At 34.3% G+C, this 21,266-nt stretch overlaps 2 protein-coding genes across 5 annotated transcripts in view; one reads left to right on the top strand and one right to left on the bottom strand.

Moving 5' to 3' along the window:
• Positions 1-11,196, bottom strand: part of LOC150101747 (flotillin-2-like) — a 159,109-nt gene extending 147,913 nt beyond the window's left edge. The window contains exons 1-2 of one of the 2 annotated variants that reach the window (XM_090400672.1): positions 11,073-11,196; positions 10,847-10,929 (exon numbers count right to left, since the gene is read on the bottom strand). In XM_090400672.1, the coding sequence (XP_090256798.1) occupies positions 10,847-10,895 (49 nt within the window). In that variant the 5' untranslated portion in view covers positions 10,896-10,929; positions 11,073-11,196. The remainder of the gene's footprint in view (positions 1-10,846; positions 10,930-11,072) is intronic. The other variant, XM_090400671.1, reaches the window with a different exon arrangement.
• Positions 11,184-21,266, top strand: part of Pp4-19C (protein phosphatase 19C) — a 156,269-nt gene continuing 146,186 nt past the window's right edge. Inside the window, exons 1-2 of one of the 3 annotated variants that reach the window (XM_090400674.1) lie at positions 11,184-11,275; positions 15,817-15,862. The gene's annotated coding sequence lies outside the window, so the exon portion shown is untranslated. Of the gene's footprint in view, positions 11,345-15,816; positions 15,863-21,266 lie in introns of all 3 variants that reach the window. The other 2 variants (XM_090400673.1, XM_090400675.1) reach the window with 2 other exon arrangements.

The raw sequence follows: 21,266 nt of genomic DNA, 5'->3' as shown, positions 1-21,266 counted from the left end.
TGAACGAACGAGGACGGGCTGGCAATTTGGGATTTAGCCGACCAAATTGTATTCTTGTTGGTTAAACCAAAATACAAAATAATGGTACAACATGACAAAATTTCATGCTGGCTGGGACGTTGCCCGGTTAAACAAGGGCTCCCCCGTTGTTTTCGCCAGGGAACCAGGGCGAACAGCGAAAAGTCAGCTACTGGAACAAATCTAAAAACACACCCCAACTCAACATCAACAGAGTTAATGATCGGTACTATCAACAAAAAGAAGCCTGAATGGCAAAGAAATGGAGTTAGCTCAGGAATTAGATAAGTACCAGATCGACATAATAGGGGTGACTGAAACAAAAAAAGATAAAAACTGGTGAGATCTTTCTGAACAATAAATACAAAATGTTATATTCAAGGAAAAGAAGGAGTATCCATAGTATTCAACACAAAATACGAGGCTCATATTATTGAATGGCAGGCAGTGTCAACTAGTGATTTGGGCAAATATCAAAATGGGGAACAGAACAATGAGACTTATTTGTGCCTATAGTCCCACAGAAAGTTCTACTAAAGTAGAAGTGGAGGAATTTTTTGAGGCTCTAGAGAAAGCTAATGACACAATGAAAAAGGAAAATTTGTAGGAATCCAGAGTAGGAAGTGATTGTCAGACATACAAAAATGATTTGGGAAAATTTGAAGAAAAGAGCAAAGCTAATAATAATGGCAAATACCTGTTAGATTTCTGTTCAGGACATGGACTGGTTATTACTAACACCATGTTCCAACATAAAAATGTGCACAAATTCACATGGAGAGAAGAGGCAAGGAATAAGAAAAGTCTCATTGACTATGTTATTGTTGATAGTGATGTTTTCTCTCTGGTGCAGGACAACAGAGTGAAGAGAGGATTTGAAATTGGAAGTGATCACTATTTAGTCTTGAGCAGGATAAAATTGAATTTCATATTGAAAAGAATGACATGTAAGAAAGTTTTAAAGCGAATAAAAGTTGAGCAGCTCTCAGATGTGAACTGTAAACTAAAATACACAAAGATTATTGAAGGAAAAATGAAAGAGTTTGAGAACAGGAACCAAACCTTGAAGATTCAGTTGCAAGCCCTGAAGAAAACCCTGATTGATTCAGCCAGAGAGGCATGTGGTGAGGTTGTCTGCAAGGAAAAATCACAACTCCATGGTGGATACAGGAAGTTAAAGAGGCAGTGAAGTAAAAGAAGAAAACATATCAAAAGTTCCTGACAAATAAGTCAGCTTGTGCTCTTAGAGAATATAGAGACAAATGTAAGAAAGCTAAACAGTGTGTAAAACTAGCTAAACAAAAGTCATGGGAGGACTTTGGCAAGAATATAGAAAATAAATATCAAGAAGGTGGAAAAATATTCTGGAGGTTGTTGAAGAAGCTTAGGAATGGAGGAAAGAGTGTTGTAAAAGGAGTTAGAGATGATAAAGGTGACATGAAAATGGGAGAAAAAGATATCCATGAAGTATGGAGTAATTACTTTGAAAATTTGCTAAATGAAACAAGTAGTGATGACAGCACAGTGATAAAAAACGCTGACCACGCATGCAGTCAGGAATACATATCCATACTAGAAGTAGAAAAAGCCATCAAAGGCTTGAAATGTGGAAAGGCAGCAGGAGTTGATGATATTCGACCAGAAATGCTGAAGTATGGTGATATAAAAGTCTTCCAGTGGCTGCACTGCATAGTTCAGAATGCCTGAACAGAGGGACGAATTCCCGATGATTGGAGTAGAGCTCTCATAGTACCTATATATAAAAAGGAAAAAAAAACTGAATGTGAGAATTACAAAGGTATATTCCTATTGAGTGTTCCTGGTAAGATATATGCAAGTATACTTGAGAAACGGTTGAGAAGAATTGTGGAAGAAAAGCTGGATTCAGGTCAAATAGAGGCCTGTCGATTTGGAAAAGGCATATGACAAGGTGCCAAGAGAGAAGCTATTCAATACTCTACAGTTATATGGTGTCAATGGGCCATTATATCAAGCAATACTTTGTCTTTATATGAGTTGCAAGTCAGCAGTTAGAATTGAAGGAAGTACAGGAAGATAGTTTAATATTAAATCTGGTGTGAGACAAGGATGTACATTATCCCTTCTGTTATTCATTACCTATATGGATCACATTATGAAGGAAAGTGGTATTAAACATGATATTAAAATTGAAGATGTTAATGTCAGCTCTTTGCTTTATGCAGACGATGTTATACTTCTAAATAAATCTGCTACAAGTCTGCAAGATTCACTGACTAAATCGAATAGCTGTTGTAATAGATATGGTATGAAGGTCAGCAATAAAAAGACAAAGACAATGAAAATAGGCAGAATCATTGAAAATGTCAACTGTGTTGTGAATGGAGAACCTGTGGAACAGGTAAAACATTTCAGCTACTTAGGCACGATTTTTACTGAAGATGGTAAATTAAATATAGAAATAGACAACAGAATCAGCAAAGCTGGTATGGTGGGAAGTCAATTAAATAAATTCATATGGAATAAGAGAGAAATTAGTCGGAACACTAAATTAGCTGTATACAAGACAGTGTTCAAACCAGTTTTAACATGGATCTGAGAGCTGGGTCAGAAGTAAAACACTTGACCAAAGACTAGAGACCACAGATATGAGAGTCCTGAGAAAGATTATAGGCGTGAACAGACGGCATCAATGGCAATATCATAATAAAAACGAGGATATTAGGAAAGAACTTGACATTGTCAGCATCCAGGAATGCGTTAGCAGAGCTAATCTCAGGTGGTATGGTCACTTAAACAGAATGGGTGAGGAAAGATTAGCAAAACAAGTGTTCTCTGCCAGGTTGGTAGCAAAACGACCCAGAGGAAGACCAAGATATATGTGGATTGATACAGTACAAAGTGCCTTAGATGATAGAAATATAAGATCTGATAATGTTGGAGTCTTGACAAGTAACAGACTGATTTGGAGGAAAATTGTAGATAGGAAATTAATAATGATGTAATTTTTTTCATGTAGTACTATCATATCCTGTGCACTCCTTGAGGGTACATGGCAGGAATTTGATGATGATATTTACATAATTACTAACATAATTCTCTTTAATCTTGCCACTAGTTCATTGTTTCTTCTAGCTTGTTGCATGCTACTTCTGTTTTTAAACCTGCTAACCAATTACCAGCCTTTGAAAAGAAAAGTTTGTTCACTTCCCTCTCTGTCATCTATCAAAGTACACTGCAGCCGAGTTTTGGAGAGAAATTATGTAAACAAATGGTTCTTCCTAACTGGTAATTAATTTACGGAATTAACAACGCATATAAAGTATATTAATTAAAGATAACTTTAAGGAACTAACAAAGCAAATGAGACCTCATTTGCTTTGTTAGTTCCTGTAGTGCACATACCATATCTTTATGTTCCTGAAGATGACAATGTGACATTGTCGAAATATAGAAGTGATTCATTAAAGTTATCTTTAATTAATTTACTTTATATGCGTTGTTAATTCCGTAAATTAATTACCAGAAATGGTTCTTCCGATTTTAATGTGTGCATCTCTCATAATGAATGAGTTCCTCCTCAAAAGAAGCCCTCATTACTGGAGTCTTTGATTTCTTTAACTCATTTGTGTTCATTGATGGTAATAACTGACCTAAATTCTTTCTGTTTCATGTCATTTTGATACTGGTCCACTACTATTAATCCTATTAAGTTTTTGAAGTGAGTAAATGATTTATTAAATTTAGCTTTATTAAAAAAGCACTTCAGGTTGTTAAAATATTTTAGAATCCATCTTTCTTTGGAAATCAGGTAGAGATTTTACTGGAGTGATTTTTGGTCAATTCTATGTTACACTCTTTTTTTGGAAAAATTGAATGTCTCCAGATTAAAAAGGCATCAGAAACTTTGTAAAGTTTTTGAGGCCTAGAATTTATACCAGCAGCCCAGGATATATTTTTTTTTTTTTTTATAAATTAGAGAATGCAACTTTGTCTTTGTAGCACACCCACTACTTGAATTTCTTGAGCCATTTGTCTTTGAAAACACATCTTAATTGTTTTTAGCAATGTAAAACTAAGGCAAAGCACTAATTCTCCAGTATTTTTAATACTTTCTGGTTTCTTAACTTTGAATTTAGTTTGTCATTGCTTCACAAAACTAAAAGTAATTTGTTGTCCATAATGAAGTGAATTTATATAAACTATCCATAAAAACAATTCAACAGAAAATACAAATAATGAAGTTTATATAAACAACAGAAAATGATCAACACTCTCAATGGAGCTAGACTAACTTTTCATGACATGATGTCAATAACATGATCCAGTCTTTGACTCATCTTTGCAAGATAATTGTGTTTATAATAACACTAATAAAAAGTCTTTTCATCATGTATGTTTAAGTAGTATATAATTACACTAAGCTAATTTATATTGTGAACTGTGAAAATAAGCTTATGCCAATATTACTGCATACCTACTTAAGGTTTAAAGAGAGTGTGGGAGAATAAGAATATAAATCTGTCTTATTTTGTATTGCAGTTGGCAGTGAAACAAATGAAAATTGGTCTTAAACTTATTTTTTTATTTAATGGTATCTCTGATTTTTATAAGAATGATTATGACTTGAAATTTATGTAAAATAAAATGTTGTTTGTGAATATTTGACTGTTTATTTTGAAATTAATCTGTGGAAGCAGGGTGGGCTTATGTTTATAATAGAGGGTGAAAGATAAATACTGCCATCTGTTTTCATAGAGAGGAATTACTGCATCTTTTGGAAACAAACAGCAAGGCATATCTTTCAGAGTAGCTCTCTTTAAACTAACTTAAAGTGCATTTAGGGATAAGAAGTTGTGCCTCTATATAAGGAATTGGTCAGATCACATATGGACTATTATGCTCAAATCTGGTCACCTCATTTTTATTGTCATGTGGAAACACTAGAGAGGATCCAAAGATGATGACCAGTGATAGCAGGACTCTGGAGTGTTGGTTATGAAGAGCATTTGAGGGAATGTATATTGCAGAGGTTGGTGGATAGGAGGAAAAGAAGAGATGTGATAGAGACCTTCAAGTTAGTTAAGAGAGTTTATCAAAAGGAATTATAAAAAGGGTGAATGCTAAGATGGGAAGAACAAGAGGCCATTCCTGGAAGTTGTATAAAGATGTGGGGAAGAAGGGTGTGAGGAGTAGATTTTTCACATGGAGAGTTGTTAAAGTGGAATGCATTGCCAAAGTGCATGTAACATGTGAGTGGTTGAGTGGGCTTACCACAATGAATGTTGACTATACAGAGGTTACCAAAAATAATAATGTTGCAAAAGTGGCTAAAATAGCTCATAGGATTACCTGGCTACTGAAGAACACCCTGACATGCACAGATAAGGTTATTATCCCCCCCCCCTTTATAAGGCTTTAATAAGGCCTCATTTAGATTACTGCACACAGATCTGGTTTCCTGGGTTTCTTGGAGATGTGGAGCAGATTCAGAGGCAAGTGACTAAGATGGTGATAGGACTATGTGATGCTCCATAAGAAGTAATACTGAAGATTTCTGGTTACAGAAGCTGGTTGATTGGCAGATAAGGGGGGGGGGGAATGACAGAGGTCACCCATGGAAATTGAGTAAGAGTATAGTTAGCAAGGGAGTGAGGATGAGATTTTTTGTTTGGAGAGTGGTGAAGATAAAGAGTCAGTTGTGTGTGCTTTGTAAGTGAATGATTTCAAGGCAAAATATGACAGATATTATAGCGGTACTGACCTCCTGCAATGCGGATATGGACTCCATGGAGGTGCCTGTACATAATAACAAGAAGAACAAGTTACTATCTTCTGGTGAAAAATGAAATGACTTTATCACATTCACTGGAGGTCACCCATAATCAAATAACTTGATAATAAATAAGATGATATTTTAAAATGGTAAAAAAAAATTGTGCAAAAGAAAATATAAGGAATCATCATCATCATACGTATCAAGGATTTAGGCCTAGCATAACCTGTTCTGGCCTTAGAAGTCATCGTTGAATCGTTTAAGAGGACGTCCTGGTTTTCTTTTTCCTAATGGCTTGTACTTTAAGGCTTGTTTTGGTAATCTTTCTGTTTTCATTCTTTGAACGTGTTCCATCCATTTATGTTTATATTTTTAAATTTTTTCTATTACTGGTTCTTGGTTTAATTCTTTCATATCTTTGTTTCTTTTGTGATCAAATAGGGGATACTTTGCAGTTTTTCTCATAAACTTCATTTCTGCTGTTGTTAATCTTTGTTTGTCTTTTTGTTTTATTGTCCAGATTTCGTTTCATTAAGACCGGTAAGGTTAATGTATTGTATACTTTTAGCCTGGTTTGTTTTTGAACTAGGTTTGGTTTAAATATAGAGTTAATTACACCTGTTATTTTTAAATATTTTGCAATTTTTACGTTTATATCTTTTTCATTTTCATATGTGATCATACATCCTAGGTAGTTAAATGAATTCGCCTGTTCTAAGATCTTGTTATCTATTACTATTTTGGTTCTTGCTGGATCTTGTCCTTTAAAGGCCATAGTTCTTGATTTTTCCGTTGATGTTATCATACCATAATCTTTGGATATCTCATTTAGATTTAAAATAGCTTTCTGTAAGTTATCTTCAGAATTTGTAATTATTATTTGGTCATCTGCAAAGAGGAGAGTGTTTAAGTTAACTGTAGGTGAAAGTTTAATTCCTTGATGTAAATTTTTACTCCATTTTATTATTATTTCATTTAAGTAGATATTAAAAAGAGTTGCTGAGAGGGGGACATCCCTGTCGGACCCCTTGGTTTATCTCTCTTGTATATGATAGCTTGTGATTTAATCTTATTTGTATTTGATTATTTTCATATATACTTGTGATAGCTTTTAGGATATTATTTGGTATTCGTCTTTCTTTTAATATGTTAAATAATATGTTTCTTTTAACTTTGTCAAATGCTTTTTCAAAGTTAATAAATGCAATATGTGTTTCTAAATTATATTCTCTTCTTTTCTCTATTATTAATTTTAGGCAAAAGGCTGGGTCTATACATGATCGTCCTTTTCTAAATCCATTCTGTACCTCTAGAATAAAGTTTTCGGAATATTTCATTAGTTTGTTATTTAAGATTCTGCTATATATTTTGTAACAGGAATTTAATATACTGATACCTCTATAGTTTTTAGGGTCATCTCTATTACCTTTCTTAAAGACAGGAATCACAATTGCTTTTTTCCATTCTATTGGGGTGATACCAGATGAGTAAATTTTATTTAAAAATAATAAGAGTCTTTCTTTGAATCTTGTTCCTGCGTATTTATATAGTTCTGAACCTAGCTTATCTTCTTCAGGTGATTTTCCGTTTCTTGTTTCTTTCAGGCTGATTTCTAATTCTTCTTCAATTATTTCCTTTTCATTTTCGTTAATTGTTTGCCAGTTGTCTTTTTTAAAATATTTGTCTGTCCACAGTTCTGTGCAGTAATTTAGAAATTCTTCTAATTTCAATTCAGTGTTTAATTTTATGTTTTCTTTGGTATCTGCATTTAGGTGTTTCAAAATCTTATATACATTGGGTCTTATTTTATATAAATCATGTTCTAAATTAGAAACAAATTTATTCCATGATTCTCTATGTCTTTTTCTGACTTCTCTTTTAGCTATGGCTCTTATTCTTTTATATTCTTTTTCATCTTCTAATCTTTTACTGCATAAGGAATCATATAAATGAAATATAATTTAATAAAAGTCTTGCAGTGGAGAGGGTTCCTAAGGAATGGAAAGAAGGTAAAATAATATCTCTCTGCAAGCATGGTTCGAAAACAGAAGTTTCCAATAGACTGGATGACTATCTGCAGTTGTGACCAAAGTGTTGGAAAAATTGATTAGAATACAGGATTGGTTAATGGACATAAGATTCTCTATGATGGTCAGCACGGGTTTGTGAAGGACAGATCTTGTTTTAGCAATCTGTTTATGTTTTATGATAAGGTGACAAATGTGTTGAATAAGGCAGTGCTTCCCAAACTTAATTATGGAAAAATTAAAATATTTCACGGCATCCATCGAGTAAGTGCAGGCAGTGTAAATAACTTTAAAGCTCATTACGATACACATGTAGCTTGTTGGTGCCTCCTATGATGACTCAACAGACTCATCATAGGAGGTCAACATCATCATAGCACCCCCCATGGGGGGGTACCAATAATAATAATATTTTGAATGCACTTATCACTGGTAGCTCCCTGTGGCGTTTTGTAAATTTTTGGAGCCCTGGGTTTCATTATAACAAACTGAAAGACTGCATCATTTTATTATTATTAACACCAGACCTCCATGGAGTCAAAAGACTCATTGCACGAGGCACAGTGTTACACACAAAGCCAATCAAACTGTGCTTTAAGCTCATTCAATGTATCTGCATTCACTAATGTCAGGCAATGCATTACACTCACCAAACCATTTCCATGCAAAGAACTTATTTCTTATAGCCTGTTTACACCCTCCTTATATAGCCTTTCAGGAGGTGTTCTACCCCCTTCTCCCATTCCATGAAAAATTTCTTCTGCATTAACCTCCAGTAACAACCCGTTACTAATTTAAATGTCTCAAACATATCCCCTCTCTTCATCCTATTCACAAGTCTTTGCAACTGCATTCCTTCAATCTGTCTTCATATCCCACATCCCCAAAACTAGTTACTGCCTTAGTCAGCCTTCTCTGAACCCTTTCCAAATATACCCTCATCACCATGAAAACTAGTCTCTGTAGCTCAGTCGGTATAGACGAAGTCCTTTGGTTGGAAAGACCTGGGTTTGATTCCCATCCATGATGTGAGGAACCTTTATCTGGTCTCTTGCAACTAAAGGTGAGTTACTGGTCTCATATGGGGTTAGAGGGTTTTATTCACCTGGAAACTCGGATTTTTCATCCCTCACAACAGGCAAATGGCCTATGAACACACACACACACACAGATCTACAGTCATAAAATACATACTTAATCCCTCTTTAGGAGAACTCAACCTGTCTTAAGGGATGGTTGAGGAAAGGGGGAATCCCACACAAAATAAATAAATAAACCATGAAAATTAGGGGATCAAATCTGTGCATTATAATCCATATAAGGCATGATTAAGACCTTATACAATAGAACCAGAACTACTTTATTTTGCACATGAAAGTATGCTTAAATGAACTTTCGAAAAGTATGGTTAGCACCTTTTGGTGCTGACTACTCAGTTTCTCAAGACATTCTCATGGACAAATATCAAAAATGCAGGGCTCTGTGCTTTGACCACTGCTGTTTAATTTGTACATAAATGATATAGGAAATAATTTGAAAGGAGATATTCAGTTGTTCGTTAATGATGCAAAGTTGGGTAAGATAATAGTTAATCAAGGTGATGGAGAGAGCTTGCAAGATGATTTGAATAAGCTGACAGTACAGGAAAGACATAATGGATGTCAATTTAGTGACAGCCATGAAAAGTGTAAGTTATTTTGGGATACAAAGATTACAAGTGGTATCACATTGAGGAAACTGTACTCCAGGAAACTGAAGAAACCAGGGATTTGGGGGCATGATTGAGCCTTACATTACCAATATGCAGCCATAGTAGTTCACAGGATACACTAACAAGCAAAGATAAGGGAGTTATTTCTTTTATGTGGAAGTAGTGGAGAGAATCCTCTCCACTACTTTCTCATCTAGTCACTGGGGCTTCTTGGGAATGAGGAAGTAGTGGAGAGGATCCAGAGGTGAGTGACCAAGATGGTGAGTGGTCTGTGAAATGCAAAATGAGGATAGATTGAGGGTTTGTGGATTGCAAAAGTTGGTTGATAGGCAAAAATGGGTGGGATATGATAGAAATATTTAGTTTACTTAAAGGATTCTAATAAGATTGATGCAGGAGAAATGTTTCAGCACTTGGCTGGAGGAGAGGAACAAGTGGTCATCCCTGGAAGTTGGGTAAGGGTGTGGTCAACAAGGGCATGAGGACTAGATTTTTTGGCCTGATGAGTGGTGAATGAATGGAATGGGATATCGGAGTCAGTTGTGGGCGCTATGTCTGAATGGTTTCGAGTAGAGGTACGATAGATATTTTTATTATTATTATTAGACACCTCCAGGGTGTCCAAAGACTTATCAAGAGAGGGCACCTGCTCTACAACTGTCTCCACTACTCAATCCACCAAATGACTGCAACTATACCAACGCCATCTTCCACCAATCACCACCACTAGTAATTATAAAGACAATCACAAACATCCATGCCCACAGCAGGATTTGAACCAGCAGCCTTTTGGATGGAGAGCAGATATGTTAACCACTTGGCCTGCCAGGCTGGCTTTTGTGGATAGTTTGTCCCCGAGATGAGCATACAACTCCATGGAGGTGCCCATGCATAATAATTTAGTACATTTTTTTTTTTTGTTGGTGAACGTTTGCATAATTATTATGTGTACTACTATGCATTCTGTATGCCTATAGATGCATCTGTTCATTTAAGCGACCATGGAGCAATGGAAAATCGCACGAATCTTCCAAGCACATCTAGTTTTCCGCAACCAGGACCTCTAGCGTTAAAACTTAATAAGCATTGCAGAAAGGAACCAATGATCTGTCCGCGCGAAATAAAGCGGATAAGAAGGATGTAAAGGCTGATATTTACGTTTTCAAAATAAATGCAAGTTTTTCCCCCATGTTATTTACCGAGAATTTTACGTTGAAATTTTATACTTACTGGAATAGTTATATTATTATATCGTTTAGGCTCAAGCATACCAAGTTTGCTTGGGAGGGAAAAAAAGTTATTTCAAGCACATCTGAATTGAAAAAATAATCTTACCTGAAACAATAAGGGCTTCATTAGGTCCAACCGTATAAATATTTCCCATTTCAGCTTCTTTAACTTATGAAGATGAATTCCAACTGTATATTTACAAAAAAATAAATAAACGTTAACTTAAAATTCGTAAAGTGTATATTAACTAGTAGAATTTGGCCATTGTAAGTTGCTTGAGAGGAAATATAGAATTAATCAGCATTAAATGAGAACACAAAATAGAACCCACACTAGATTCACTACTACTACCTTATGAAAACCTAGTTCGAAGTATGGTCTGAAAAATGCATCGACAGACTTCGTATCGTTCGAATCAACTTCAGAGGGCCCGCTCATCGGTAGTTAACTCCAACATCTCCCACCACTTCAGTAACGTTTTACTCCAAGCTACCACCAGAGGTCATTGTGCCAACACTGCTGAACAAGATATTTGTAAGTACGGTACTATATTTCTGAAATATGTTGTGAAATGCCATTGATTTAAACATTTAATTAAGACAGGTAACTTGAATTATTAATTTATTTGAAATTAATTTTTGTTTTAGTGAAATCATTTAGCATAAATTTGTAACAATATATGCAGAAAAATTTCATTTTTGGATATGATCGAATTCGGATATATATATACACGTAAATACAGGTTTTCACAATGACTTCGCAATGAAGTGACACTTAGTAATCGGAAGCTAAGCATTTCGCAAAATGCAGCTGATTGAAATTAGTTATTACTAATAATTTCTTCACTTCCTTCGATATTGCATTTAAATCATAAAACACTGTGTTATATATATTTAATAAATTTAACTTATGATAACCTGCAGCTGTGTGGGGAAAAAAAAAGGGATGGATTCAATTTATTATTATCATCATCATCAGAACTCCATGAAGTCAAAATCGCCTTTGCTAACTTTCAAAAATGCATTACCCCAGTACACAGCGCATACTAAGCTTCACCCATTAACACGTTTTGGTGCTTAAAAGTAGTTTGCAAGCGGAGGTTTGTTTTTGAGTAGTGGTTAGAATTACTGTTGAGCCATCACAACCGTCATATGCAAGAGGTTCAGAAACTTTATATAATGGTGTTAAATTTAATAATTGCATTTTGATTCAGATTGTGAGGTTCCATATAAAGGTATAACTTTTATTAACTACCGTTTGCATACATATTAAGAGGCAGAGCTGTGCTTTTCCTTGAGGTGCCTGTGCATAAGTATGGCCCTGTTAAAAGGGCTCATGTTGAATTTCCCACTGATACTTTACAGATATTAGCAAAAGTATTTAATGCAGGTGCCTAAAATGTATGCATATTTTCTGTTAATTATTTAAAACTTAAAAGTTCCAATTGTTATAATCAGAGAATCTCAGCACATCTAAAGGTGTTTACATGTTGTATGTATGTATGCATGCAGATGAAATTAAACAATTTTTATAGTTACTCAAAAATCAAATGTGGAATTATTATTATAGAAAGTTTTTATACTTGATAATACTTCAACCTTGGTATAGTTATGGTATATAGAAGGATGTGTGCTTTGCATTATGGGATACTAAGGCATTTAATGTGAAGGCATTATCCTCCATATACAAATAGCCTAGTTGTGATAAACTTCATGTTCAAACTTTGTTTACCCTTGAATAAAGGATTATTATTATTATATCCTCTATGGAGTCAGCACTCATCATTGGAGGTTCATTCAACTGACAACATTGCACTGAATCTTATCCTTAACACTTTCTGTATTAGCAGCATAACCTGATAATCTGTTCCATTCACTCACAATTCTTCGTTTAAAAAATCTGTTCTTCACACTCTTTTTCACCATACTCTTATATAATTTCCAGGGTGGGTCTCTGGTTAATTCTCCTCTTACCTTCTGCTCTTTTTGTAATCCTTTCTGGATTAATCTGATAAAATCCCTTCATTACTAATTTAAACACCTCTATCATATCGCCTCTTTTTCTCCTATCCACCAAATTCTGTAATCCACAAGAATAAAGAAAAACTCCATAAGATTAAACAATAATATAATTTCTCAGCATTTTTAATGTTACTATCATCATCATCAAACCTCCATGGAATCAAAACTCATTGTCGGAGGTCAACCACACACACAGCTCATCACACCATGACTTAAATGAATTCACTATCTCTGCACTCATCACACCTTCAGGCAATGCATTACAATCACTCACCACTCTCCATGCAAAAAACATACTCACCCCTTGCTCCCCACCCTCCTTATACTGCTTTCAGGAATGGCCTCTTGTACTCTTCCTGTCTCCAGCTAGTCTATGAAAAATATCATCCACATTAATCTGTTACATACATACATACATAACTCATGGCAAAAACATGATGTTAAAAAAGAGAATCGTGATGTCATTATATATTAACAGAATTGAAGAATTTAAAATATTTTAAGTTAAAACTTTGAAGGAAAACACAGATCTAATCCAAGAAGTTGGAATATTAAAATAAGAGTTAAAAGTAAAAGTCTTAATATGTTATAATAAGGAAAAGAAACATATATATCAGTATAAATTCAGATCTAAGTTCGTAATCCAGGTCACAGCTTCAGGAACCGCTTGTAAAAAGTCATTCCAGTCATTCTGATAAGCACAGAAGATGCATTCTGTTACAATATGTTGCATAGTCTGTCGTGGAGCACAACAGTCACATTCTGGAGATGTTTGTCTGTTCCATTTATAGAGAGTATCTCCACATAGGCCATGATTTGTCCGAATTCTATTTAGTACCGTCCATGTTTTGTGAGGTAGATCTGATCCTGTGATGATTTGATCACCTTTAAAGATGTTATCCAAATGTTCTTTCGTATTTTCCTTCCATGTTTCTTCCCACTTTGATAAAGGATTAAAATTATTTAGCACTAGTTCTTCTGCTGCTCGTAGTGATGGATGGCGAGATGTCAATCTATTGACGTTAAGAGTTCAAAGATTCTGATGAATAGGTAGGTTCGGATTACCAGCAATTTTTTGGAATTCAATCTACGTAGTTCTGTAGGAATAATGCCTGTTAAAAGAGGTAACCAATATGTTGGGGTCGATCTAATAGAGCCTGTAATTAATCTTAAGGTATTGTTCAATTGAGAATTGATAATCCTTGTGTGAGGGCTCTTTAGCCACACAGGAGCACAATATTCAGCACTTGAGAATACCAAAGCAAGGGCTGTTGTTCGAAGAGTAGAGGCTCTAGAACCCCAGGTAGTGCCACAGAGTCTCTGTAGGATATTATTACGTGTCCTTAGTTTATATGCCAAATTTGAAAGATGCTGCCGGAAAGTGAGAGAACGGTCAAGTGTGACTCCCAAGTACTTAGGGAATGTATTATATGGAAGTATTAATCTGTTAATTATCCCTTACCAACATATATGTCTCAATCATGTTCCCCCTCCTCCTTCTATCTACTAGCCTCTGGAATGTTTTAATAATTTATTAAAATTAACAAACGGTAGAATTTGAACTAAATGTTCTGCTGCTTCTCTGAAATTGAAATTGTTTATTAACAGTTTCAGAATACGTTTAATTCAGATATACATTGATAACCTTTAGGTTATATTCACTATCATCTAAAAGTGAAGTAGGAATATTCCTGATATCATGAATATCTTTTGGATAATCATTTCAGCAGTAATTTTCATCATTCAGATGTGAATTTTATTATATATATATATATATATTGTGATTTTTTACTACACAAAAGTGTATAGTAGTATATTAAATTGGAATTTCATCCCTTCCCTTCTTTCTCTTTTGGTTTTAAAGAGCTCTGACTAAATTGAATAACTGTTGGAATAGATATGGTATGAATGTCAGCAATAAAAAGACAAATGAAAATAGGCAGAATCATTGAAAATGTCAACTGTGTTGTGAATGGAGAACCTGTGGAACAAGTAAAACATTTCAGCTACTTAGGCACGATTTTTAGTGAAGATTTTAAATTAAATATAGAAATAGACACCAGAATCAACAAAGCTGGTATGGTAGGATGTCAAATGAATAAATTCATATGGAATAAAAGAGAAATTAGTCAGAACACTAAATTAGCTGTGTTCAAACCAGTTTTAACTTATGGATCTGAGAACTGGTCAGAAGTAAAGCACTTGACCAAAGACTAGAGACTGCAGATATGAGAGTCCTGAGAAAGAGTAGAGGCGTGAACAGATGGCATCAATGGCAATATCATATTAAAAACGAGAATATTAGGAAAGAACTTGACATTGTCAGCATCCAGGAATACGTTAGCAGAGCTAATCTCAGGTGGTATGGTCACTTAAACAGAATGGATGAGGAAAGATTAACAAAACAAGTGTTCTCTGCCAAGTTGACAGGAAAACGACCCAGAGGAAGACCAAGATGTAGGTGGATTGATACGGTAAAAAGCGCCTTAGATGATAGAAATATATGATCTGGTAATGTTGGAGTCTTGACAAGTAACAGACTGATTTGGAGGAAAATTGTAGATAGGAAGTTAGTAATTATGTAAATTTTTTCATGTAGCACTATCATATCCTGTACACCCCTTGAGGGTACATGGCAGGAATTTGATGATGATGATGATGTCTGTGAAAAAAAATTGTTAAGCTTAGTAAACAGCAGAAAAGAGGAGACTATGGACATCATCTTCTGAGAAATGCTTGTTAGATACAATTTTTTTTGTAAGGTAACATGATGGGAAAGGTGGAAAAAAGAAGACTTGTGATATAAAAAAGTTTTTTTCTTTTCTGATATTTTACACCAAGCCTTAGCTCCACAGAAATATATCATGATCACTGGACTCAAAGTATTGCCAGTGTGACGTGCTGATGCTTAATGTACTTACTTATAATGATAATTTCCTATGATGAATCATTAAACTTAACATACAGTAGTAGAAATAAAAATAATTTTACCATAATTGCAAAAATTACATATAACATGTAAATAAGTTGTTTCTGTTGTTTACTTATCCACAGGTAAAGATACAAGCAAACCTCTAACAGATACATTTTGGCAATACAGGTTTGTGCTTTTATATACTTTATATACAAAATGTAATATTCATCATATAGTTAAAAATTTCAATATATTATCAGGATTATGTATATACAGAAGAATGGAACATCTATATATCTGCAACCACATTATTGTTGAGATTACATTAGACTTTATTCTTATAAAATTGTTAGAATGATTGCAGGAGCTTAATGAATTCCAAATGGAAGAGGAAAGGAACAGCGCAACAGGTATTTATTTGATTGTGAGAAAACAATATGCTAAAATCCCATTATTAATTATATCACTAGGTTTGACAGTTAATAGTGTCAGAGGACTGAAATGCAAGATCTGACAAAATTGAAAACCTGACAAATAACAGATTAGAAAGTTTTACCATGATTACAATGTATATGATACTTGACGAGAAATTGTATTGTTGTTTTAATACTTTACCTAACCTAAGCAAACAAAGTCATGAACTATCTTCATGACTAGTCTACTTAATATATAGAGGCTGTTGACTTCACATCATTTGTTCATTAATAAGTAAATAAATAAAACTTCAGCATTGATTTAACCTTGTCTGGATGATCAAGCTCCCATTGATGAGAACTCAGTAAAGGTCAAAACCAGTCTTGGTAGTGACCCTTTCTATAATGCTTTTGAATTATGGGATACTATGGCAGTTGATATGAAGTCAACAGCCTCTTCATACAAGTTGACTGGTCTTGAAGATACCGAATGCAAACTTTTGTTATGCTTGGATAAATGATTAAAACAAGCATATAATTTCTTGTCAAGAATAATAAATAATAGATTAATTTTTTGAAAAAAAAAAAATGTTGCTACAAAGTTAATAATGTAAACATCACATCTAGTATCCTCTTGTTGCATCCTCTGTCCTGTCCATAATATCCGGTCTTTGAGGCTCATATCAAAAAATAAACCTAAATGATTATTTTATTTTTTTTTTATTCAAAACATAAACTTTTCCATTGCTCTATACGCATAACTTAGTTTCACTTTAATTCGGGAAGTGGCAAATTTATTCAAGAATTCTTTGAACATATTCTGTACCAGTGTATTGATTGTGGATGATGTTTAGTTAATATTTTATTTAATATCTCATCATAATCATTATAAGATCTTAACATGTATATTAAAGGGGAGGGTATTTGCAGGATACTGTGACAGTGCTACATAGTTTTTACATTATTACTAATTTCTTATCACCAGTTTAGCCAGATTAGTCTGTCATTTGTCAGCACACTAATGTTGTCAGATCTTGTATTTCTTTCTTCTATTATCCTTCTGATTACATCAATCCACCTTGATTCTGGTTTTCTTCTGGATCTTTTTCTTGCCATCAAACACCTGTTTTGCTCATCTTTCCTCTTCCATTCTATTTAAGTGGCCAAACCACCTTTTAGGCATTCTTCAATGCATCTAGTTCCTAATATCTTCATTTTTTTTATATGATTCCAATTTAAAGTGGAATCATATAAAATGATCAACTGCTTTATTTCTAACTTAGTGTTCTAATCCATAAATTAAAACTGGTACACTTCTTTTATATTGTTAGTTCAGTGTTTTGGCTAATTTCTCTCTTATTTGATATAAGTTTATTCCTTTGGCTTCCCATTATACTATCTTTGCTTATTCAGATTAGAAAGGAAGCATTAAGCCATTGAGACAATGTAGCTGCCATTGCTGCTTCCACACTGTGCCATTCAAGTGTGATGTACGAGCACCAAATAACCAAAGTATTGGTCTGGATGTCTAAGCATGACATCCAGACCATCTGTTGAGACTTATCCTCTTTGATTAACTGTTTTATTTCTAACTCATTCTTCTAATCCATAAGTTAAATCTGGCATGAACAACACTTTCTTTTATATTGCTAGTGCAGTGTTTTGGTTAATTTCTCTGATTTCATATAATTTTTTTTTTTATGATTTTTCATTGCATATTTGTTATTATTTTTTGCTTTTATTTCTTTTTTGTCAGAAATTTTCCCAACTTGTAGTCATATTTATTAATTTATATAGTGTTAATAATATTCAAGGTATACATTTTTGGTCGTTTTTATAGATAGAAATACACTTTTATTAATACAGACCAGTATTTTACAAATAAACATTTATTAAAACCTACCAGTTTCGCCAGCAAACTGTCTGGCTTTTTCAAGGTATTACGGAGATATGAAAGTAAATGCAAATTAAAAGGAACATAAAAAACGTTGTAAACCAAACTAGTATCTATGGTTACACGTTTTGCGTGACAAAGATGGCTTATTGTTCTTATTCATTATCACGCATGCGTGTTTGTTGTAGACTTGTAATGTGATTACTGGCTAGCTGTAGTTCAGATTGATTGAGAGAGAGGATCAAGTTTTTCCACGAACTGTTGAGAATTATACCCTGATTTCTGTTGAGGTTTCCGCCGGTTATTAGTACTATTGTGGCTTCCTTAAATACACGATGCCTGTAGTCGTCATCGAGATATGGCATGGAGCTGTTTTGCCAATCTATCGTGTGGTTAGACGTGCAGAAATGATGTGCTAAGCCGGAAGAAATGCTTCTGTTGTGGTTTACGTCACCAACATGTTCTTTTTGTCTAATTTCTAAACTTCGTGAAGTTTGTCCAATGTAGGCAAGACCACAGGAGCAGGGAATGTAATATACTCCTGGATATTTGTAGAAAGGAACTTTATCTTTTGGAGATCCTAAAACTTGTCTGATGTTGGTGGTTGGTTTGAAGACCACTCTGATGTTGTTGGCTCTTAGTATTCTTGCTATTTGATAAGAAATTGACTTGATGAAAGGTATCACTACAGTAGAAACGTGCTGACGGTGGGATTCTTCTTGTCTGGGGTTGTCATTGTATAGATATTTTTTGATGATGTTTTGAGGGTATCCATTTTGTGATAATGTGTTGGCTATTAGTGAGAGTTCATTCTGTGTATCCTCCTCTTCTGATATAAACTTTTTGGCTCTATGTTTCAACATGTGGATAATACTCAGTTTGTGTGACTTGTGATGGTTTGAAGTATAGTGAAGATATCTTCCAGTATCTGTGGGCTTTCTGTAAATGGATAATTTGACACTGTTAGGTTGTTTTTTTATCAAAATATCTAAAAAATGTAGTTGGTTGTTGTTTTCTACTTCCAGAGTGAATTTTATCTTGCTATGTATTGAGTTGATTTTATCCACAAACGATTTAAGGTTGTCTAAGCTGTCTTGCCATATGATGAATATATCATCCACATATCTCCACCATGTAGATGGTTTCGGAGAGATTGCAGAGAGAATTTCTTTTTCAAGTTTTTCCATGAAAAGGTCTGCACAAGATGGTGATAGTGGGCTTCCCATTGCTAGGCCTTCTAATTGTTGGTATATGGTGTTGTTAACTTTGAAGAAATTAGATTGAAGGCAGTGTCTAAACATCTGTGTGATGTCTAGAGGAAAGAGGTCTTGGATGATGTTTATTACCTCGTCTACTGGAACATTGGTAAAAAGGGATACAACATCTAGGCTGGCTAGCATGTCAGTTGGTGCAATCGTAATGGCTTGGAGTTTATTTACAAAATGTTGACTATTCTTGATATAGGATTCTGATGATCGTATTTTATTATTTAATAAGTGTGCAAGATGTTTTGCCAAAAAGTAGGTTGGTGATGATCTTCCATCAACTATTGGACGGAGAGGTATATCCTGTTTATGTATTTTAGGTGTTCCATATAGTCTTGGGGTGATAGGATGTGAGGATTTTAGTGTTCTCTTCACTTCTTCTGGCCAACTGTTACAATTTCTGATTAGTTGGTTTGTTTCATTATGATTTTTAATTGTGGGGTCTCTGTCTAGGATTTTATAAGTTGAGGTGTCTGATAGTAATACGTTTAACTTATCATAATAATCTTTAGAGTTGAGGATAACTGTAGAATTTCCTTTATCAGCTTTTGTAATAATGATATCTTTATTTTTCTTCAAGTTGAGAATTGCCTTTCTTTCATAAGGAGACATGTTGAGAACAGGTTGTTTTGCTTTGGCTAGGATTATTGTACTTTTGAATCTAATAGTGTCTGCAACGTTTTTTGGTAGTGGATATAGGCCTTTTTCAATTCCACACATAAAATCCATTTTAGGAATGTTTCTGGGTGTAATCGCGAATCACCAACCTACTTTTTGGCAAAACATCTTGCACACTTATTAAATAATAAAATACGATCATCAGAATCCTATATCAAGAATAGTCAACATTTTGTAAATAAACTCCATTTACATTTTGATCGTATTTCCGACCATTCTGATGATCTATGATAGTTAAACGTATTACTATCAGACACCTCAACTTATAAAATCCTAGACATTGACCCCACAATTAAAAATCATAATGAAACAAACCAACTAATCAGAAATTGTAACAGTTGGCCAGAAGAAGTGAAGAGAACACTAAAATCCTCACATCCTATCACCCCAAGACTATATGGAACACCTAAAATACATAAACAGGATATACCTCTCCGTCCAATAGTTGATGGAAGATCATCACCAACCTACTTTTTGGCAAAACATCTTGCACACTTATTAAATAATAAAATACGATCATCAGAATCCTATATCAAGAATAGTCAACATTTTGTAAATAAACTCCAAGCCATTACGATTGCACCAACTGACATGCTAGCCAGCCTAGATGTTGTATCCCTTTTTACCAATGTTCCAGTAGACGAGGTAATAAACATCATCCAAGACCTCTTTCCTCTAGACATCACACAGATGTTTAGACACTGCCTTCAATCTAATTTCTTCAAAGTTAACAACACCATATACCAACAATTAGAAGGCCTAGCAATGGGAAGCCCACTATCACCATCTTGTGCAGACCTTTTCATGGAAAAACTTGAAAAAGAAATTCTCTCTGCAATCTCTCCGAAACCATCTACATGGTGGAGATATGTGGATGATATATTCATCATATGGCAAGACAGCTTAGACAACCTTAAATCGTTTGTGGATAAAATCAACTCAATACATAGCAAGATAAAATTCACTCTGGAAGTAGAAAACAACAACCAACTACATTTTTTAGATATTTTGATAAAAAAACAACCTAACAGTGTCAAATTATCCATTTACAGAAAGCCCACAGATACTGGAAGATATCTTCACTATACTTCAAACCATCACAAGTCACACAAACTGAGTATTATCCACATGTTGAAACATAGAGCCAAAAAGTTTATATCAGAAGAGGAGGATACACAGAATGAACTCTCACTAATAGCCAACACATTATCACAAAATGGATACCCTCAAAACATCATCAAAAAATATCTATACAATGACAACCCCAGACAAGAAGAATCCCACCGTCAGCACGTTTCTACTGTAGTGATACCTTTCATCAAGTCAATTTCTTATCAAAT

Source organism: Typopeltis vanoorti, chromosome 11, assembly GCF_054136105.1.
Source record: "Typopeltis vanoorti isolate ZY-2024b chromosome 11, IOZ_Tvanoo_1.0, whole genome shotgun sequence".
NCBI classification, from domain to species: Eukaryota; Metazoa; Arthropoda; class Arachnida; order Uropygi; family Thelyphonidae; genus Typopeltis; species Typopeltis vanoorti.
Note: the sequence above shows the minus strand (reverse complement) of the source record. Positions and strands in the feature narration are given on the sequence as shown.